General features: G+C 37.6%; 1 protein-coding gene across 1 annotated transcript; it reads right to left on the bottom strand.

Annotated features, from left to right (window-relative positions):
* Positions 1–1,903: 1,903 nt before the first annotated feature.
* LOC112728731 (putative disease resistance RPP13-like protein 1) lies at positions 1,904–5,596 on the bottom strand. Its single transcript, XM_025779007.2, has one exon. It carries the CDS (start codon positions 5,594–5,596, stop codon positions 1,904–1,906), a length of 3,693 nt encoding a protein of 1,230 aa, XP_025634792.1.
* Between the last annotated feature and the right edge of the window lie 493 nt (positions 5,597–6,089).

Here is a 6,089-nt window from a genome sequence, read left to right on the forward strand (position 1 = left end):
TTCATTAGAGGTGACAAGCATGTACTCATCCAGAGGAATTGATGAATTTGCCATCAATCATATTGGAACTCCTAGCACTCCTTTGCAGATAGGATGGACACTGGACATGGACATCGCATGATCATGCCCCCGAAATGGGTTGGCAGGAAACTGCTGCAACCTTAATGTTTGATCTAGCAAGGATATTAAGCGAGTTTTGGTGTAGCATTGCACCAAAATCCTTGTATCCTTGTCAGGCCAGATGGAAAATGCTATTTTCCTTTCTGGTGCTCAGGCAACTCATCCTTGGCTCAATTATATTCTCTATCAATTTTAAAAATATTTGTTACTTTGAAAATTTTGCATATTAACAATTCAGTGTATCTGAATACAATTTGCATCAAGATACAATGAGTTATTAATATATCAAACTTCTAAAGTTACAGATTTTTTGAAGTAGATGGAGTATATAGTTATAATATTAAAATATAAATAGTAATGCAATTGTCTTTTTGCAGAGGCTTGATATTCTGAAGCAGAAAGACTAATGAATTATGTTGTGTGTATATTGTGTTTAAATAACAGCATGAATTTGTAGATTTTTATGTGTGCGCTTTTTATTATCATGTCTAGTTTTGGTGTTCTATTTATGAATTTTTGACTTTGTCAAGTAATGTATAATGTCTTCTTTGTTAGAAATAAAAATAAGATATTTGACAAATGCATATTACAACAACTGGTTTCTTCTCCGTTGCTACTTTAGTTATACTTTCTGCATAATTAACAAAAACACTTTAAAGTGAATTACAGTATTACACAGAAATTTCTAATTAATTAATCTTACTATAATAGCATACATATCTTGTATATAATTAACAGAAACACTAAGAATTGAAATGGATTGAATATTTGCAATAAAAATCTTGTATTTCTACACAAAAAACTAAGGTAATGTTTTGCTTTTTAATTTTTTTTATACTGATATGTTTATAATAAGTTGTTAATTGTTTATTGTTGTTTAGTTAGAGTGACATCGTTTGATAATTTCAAACTGACATTGTCAAAGCAAAGACTTTTAGTTTCATGAAATACTAACAAAAGAATATGGGAAAAAACAATGTTACTAATTAGAGGCAATTCTTGGTCACGAATACACAATAAAGCAGAGAAAAAGGGGGCAAAAATCACAGATCACAAAGGCTCAATGGTGCAGCACAATTAATCACACTCCTCCAATACATAAACGCCAAGGTAAGTCACCAATATAACTGACATGATACATCTAAAGAAAATTTCAAAAATCCCAAAAAGTAAATACATGTCTGCAAAAGAATGTGCTAACATGAATCTTCCAAAACGGAGCATAACCATGAGGTTTGTAGAAAGTAGAAACGAAACCAAAAGTCTCAATCTTCAAAAGGGTAGGTTCCAAAAGAAAATAAAGAAGCTAAGGAATTAAATTTTCCAATGCAATGGTCACGTTGCTCAATTGTGTCCATGATTATGGATCTCCCTTGTTGCTCGATTGCTTTCTGCATGAAAGTTTTAGTCTCACGTGTTACCACCACATATAAGTTATCATATTTTTTGAGTAATCAATGTTATTGGAACATTGTAAAGTATATAAAAATGTTACTATTACTGTCTTATTTCTCAGCAATCAGCCCTGTGTATTGCATTGATTGAAATTGTTCATGGAAGAAGTTGTGTTGTTGGGTGGATGGATAATCTGTATGAGAAGGTACAAGTGTTAAGTAAGGAATGGTATAGCACATGTATAAGAATGATTAAAAATGAAGAATAAGAATATTGTAGAGAGAATGAAGAATGAAAAGTCGTGAGTCACTTTATATGCAGAGTATAACTCATGATGAAAAACTTAAATAAGAATAATGTTGTGTGTGTATGTGTTGAAGTTGTTGGATTACGAAATCCATGTGCCATCAACTTGAATGGCGGGGATGTGGGAGATTTTGGGCCAAAGCTGTGGATCCTTCTTCTGACATGGTTCGGACAGCAAAGGGCTTCCATCGATGCTGAGTTGTATTAGAGAGGCAGGCAGCTTATCTCCCTCGATATACTCCAGATTCCAACAATCAGTGATAGTTACACGTTGGAGGGAGGTGAGGTGGGCAAGTCCCTTGCATTCCAACGTCTCCAGACTCTCAATGCTTCTCAGTGTGAGAGACTCAAGTGAGGCAGGCAACCATCCTTCCCTTGGGAGGGACTTCACACTCTCGTCGTATTGACCAAGAATGGTAAGATGAGTAAGCCCATGAAATTGCGAATTCATGAATGCTGCAGAGCTCACCAGTTTCTCGATGTAGCTGATTTCAAGAGATCTGAGGCTACGGTGTGGATCCCCATTCCCTGTAGGAGACAAATCAACCTCTGGGCAACCCACTAATGTGAGATCCTCGAGCTGAGGTGCTGCCATTAATAGCTTTGACACAGATTTCAAACTCCCGTACCAGTAGATACGTAAAGAACGGATACATGGAAGAGAGCGTAACACCACAATACACTTCATGTTTCCACAGCCATTGATATGAACATGCATGAGATTCGGAAAGGAATCCAACAACGAGAAGGATGTAACTGAATCACAGCAGTTCTCTATTGATAGTTCCTGCAGCGAGTGATGTTGGCCATCCATTTGGAATTCTAGTTTTCTGCAACACCGTATAGTCAACTGTTGTAGTGATGCGGGAATACCACTCACTGGAAACCATATGTGGGAGGAACAATCTGAGATGCATAAAGACGTCAGGCAACTCAGTTGCATGTGCATTATGGCCTCTACCGCCGACTCCACGTGATAGTTTCCTGCAATTGATACCTCACGCAGTAAAGGAGGTAGCTCCCCAATTCTCACTTCATTCCCGCCTTCTATCCTTAAAGAGGTCAATTCAGGAGATCTTGGAACACAACAACTCAGCTGCTCGCAATTCCAAATCTGAAGGGATTGCAAAGATGGTAGATGATTGGGCAAATCTCCTCTCAACATGGGACAGTTATTTATGGAAAGCTCTCGGAGTCTCCGAAATGCATTGAACTCCAGTGAACGCCACTCCTTCCAGCAAGGCATTTTCTCAAACGAAAGAGTTTCAAGCATTGGGAATGGTGGTGTCTCCAAACAAGATTCACCATTCTGGTTAAAGTAAAACTCAGCACCCACACTTTCCAGACTTCCAAAATCTGAAATTTCCAGGTGCTTCAAAGAGGGCAACTGTCCAAGTGAAGGAAGCATACAGCAATTCCGGCAATCATCCAGTGTTATTGTGGTGATGTTGTGGTAGGAAGAATGTCCCACCCAATCTGGAAATGTTGTACCCCTGTAACCATAGATATATAACTCTTTCAAATTAGTGTGAGGTCGTAACTTGTCAAGTATATCTCTTGTCATTTGGGAGTCAACTGTATTCTCCTCTTTATTCAATGACCAACTCAGCGTCATAGAATCAATGCCATCCTTATCAAACATTCTTGCCATCGAAGCTTCATTGCTGTTGACCACATTCTCCAACTTGTCAATGGAAATAGATTGCTGTAGATCTACGAGTGCTCCCAATTCTTTAATCTTGTTTTCTTCATGCTTTCCAACAACATAATCACTTAAAAATTGCAAATTTTTTAATTGGCTCATGCCTTTCGGCATCTCACGTAACTGAGTCCCTCTAATATCAAGATGGCGCAAATTTACAAGGTCTTTCATGCCAACAGGTAGCATTTTCAGATAACTACAGGAATACAACTTCAAGGTCTGCAAGTTGTACAGGTTACCCAACGACTCTGGCAATGTCACAATGTTGGTGAAAGAGAGATCCAAGTAACGCAAATGAATCAATTCACCTATTGAATCAGGCACTGACTTAAGAGGAAAGCTTTTTAACGACCAAGCTCTCAGGTACTTCAACTGTGACAACATGATACAAGGTGCATTTTCCATATTGAATGGAATCCACTCGTCCAAATTGATTTCAAGAAATGTCCTTGTATGTTTTACTCTATCACAATCTCCCAAAAGATTTGACATTGGATAATTGCCTTTGGGATTATGTGACAAATGACGAGCTTTAATATCAACCTCAACTGCATTCAGAAGCTCTTCAGCTCTGAAATAGAATTCTCCAGCACATGTCATTGCTAAATCATGAACAAGATCATGCATCACGAATTTATTTTCCTTGGTACTATGAGGTTGCAAAAATGATCTCGCAATTAATTCATCAAAATATTCACCACCAACTTCTTCTATAGTCTTTTTTTCTACTGGTTGCAAAAAATTCTCTGCCATCCATAACAGCATCAATTCATCCTTAGTAAATTCATAGTCCTTGGGATACAAGGAACAATAAACAAAGCACTGCTTCAAATATGAAGGAAGAAAATAATAACTTATCATTAACGCTGGAACAACATTTATTCTGTCATTGGAGAGTTTCCAGATTTCACTCTTCAGTAAATGATTCCAATATCTGATATCAGAATTTCCACGCAATATGCCTCCAAGGGCTTGAGCTGCCAAGGGCAATCCATCACACTTCTTTACGATATCTCTGCCGATTTTTTCCAGGGTTGGATTCTCCACAGAAACAGTTGACAGACGTGCATGCTTTGTAAACACCAACCGACAATCTTCATCGGACAATGATCTTAGTTCATGAGGTGAAACAGTCTGCACTAAAGAAGCCACATTTTTATTTCTAGTAGTTATGAGAATTTTACTTCCCTTAACCCCTTTTTGAAAAGGTTTTAGAAGCTTATCCCAATCACTATAATTTTCATTCCATACGTCGTCCAAGACAATGAAGAACTTTTGCCTCGACAACTTTTCCTTTAAATCAAGCTGAAGTAAATTCAAATCTGTCAAGTTACAAGAACTTGAAGTTATTGCCTCGATTACAGTCTTGGTGACCTTGACAACATCAAACTCTTCTGACACACAAACCCAACCTCGGAAATCAAAATTCTCCTTCACTTTGTTATCGTGGTAAAGCAATTGGGCCAAAGTAGTCTTTCCTATTCCGCCCATGCCCACAATGGGAATGACAGATAAATCACCATCAGCAGCATCATCATCATCCAACAACAGTTTCAGTATGGCCTCCTTGTCTTCTTTCCTGCCACATATCTCCGATGGTTCAACAAGACATGTGGATGGAATTCTCCATGACATGTCCACCTTGGCACTCTCCTTCAGACGAAGATAATTTTTGCGTCTTACAACAGACTCTAGTGTGCCAACTATTTTTTCCATGTCATCAGTATCTTCAATATGTGAATCAACAGCACGAGACCAGTAAGAAGAGTTACCTGGATCTTTTTGAGTGGCAGCAATAGCGGCTTTAGTGGAGAGTTCGTCGAGCAAGTCATCAGCCATATAGAGAGCATCTTGAAGATCAACAAGCCACTTCTTCACTTTCTTGTCAGTGAACTGCTTCAGCTCAGCATCATCAAGAACAGGTCCAACATCATACAGACAATTCTGCAACCTAACAAGCAAGTTGCTCCTTTCGAGGAAAGAGTCGTCTTCTTCAAGTATTGAAGTCAGGTTGTCCAAAACAGCATCAACAAAGGGAGAGAGGTAAGCTCCACCATAAAGTTTTTCGGCCATGGTTGAATCTCAAGTGAAGCAGATCAGATGGGATCAGAACAAAGAAAGAAAGTCAATGGATGAGGGAAGTGTTTGCTTTGTGTGGTAGGTGAAGTTGATTTGACGAGGTTTATGGTCTTCGGACAAAATGATGGGATGGTGTTATGGAAGATAAACAATTGGTTAATGTATTGGTGAGTGTTATAAGAAAGTCTTATTTTTTTATTGGACAAACATTGTTGTTATATTAATTTAGTAATTTAAGAACAAGCTGTAACGCATTACCAATTTGTAAACTAAAGTAAAAACTATCTGTGGTTGCACTTTATCAAACTCACTGGTCACTAGATGATAGAGTTAGAGTCAGTTAAAACTTAACTCACTCAATTTTATTTAGCTTTTTTAATTTTTATTATCTCTAAGTGATTTATATGATAGAATTTCACTTCATGTATTCTTTCTCTTTTTGTCAACAGATTTAAAAGACTATATCAAATATCAATTACTCTACTGT

The sequence above is a fragment of the Arachis hypogaea genome, chromosome 12, assembly GCF_003086295.3.
Source record: "Arachis hypogaea cultivar Tifrunner chromosome 12, arahy.Tifrunner.gnm2.J5K5, whole genome shotgun sequence".
Taxonomy (NCBI): Eukaryota; Viridiplantae; Streptophyta; class Magnoliopsida; order Fabales; family Fabaceae; genus Arachis; species Arachis hypogaea.

Coding starts and splice junctions, on each gene's coding strand:
- LOC112728731 (XM_025779007.2), bottom strand. CDS start 5,596: ATGGCCGAAAAACTTTATGGTGGAGCTTACCTCTCTCCCTTTGTTGAT.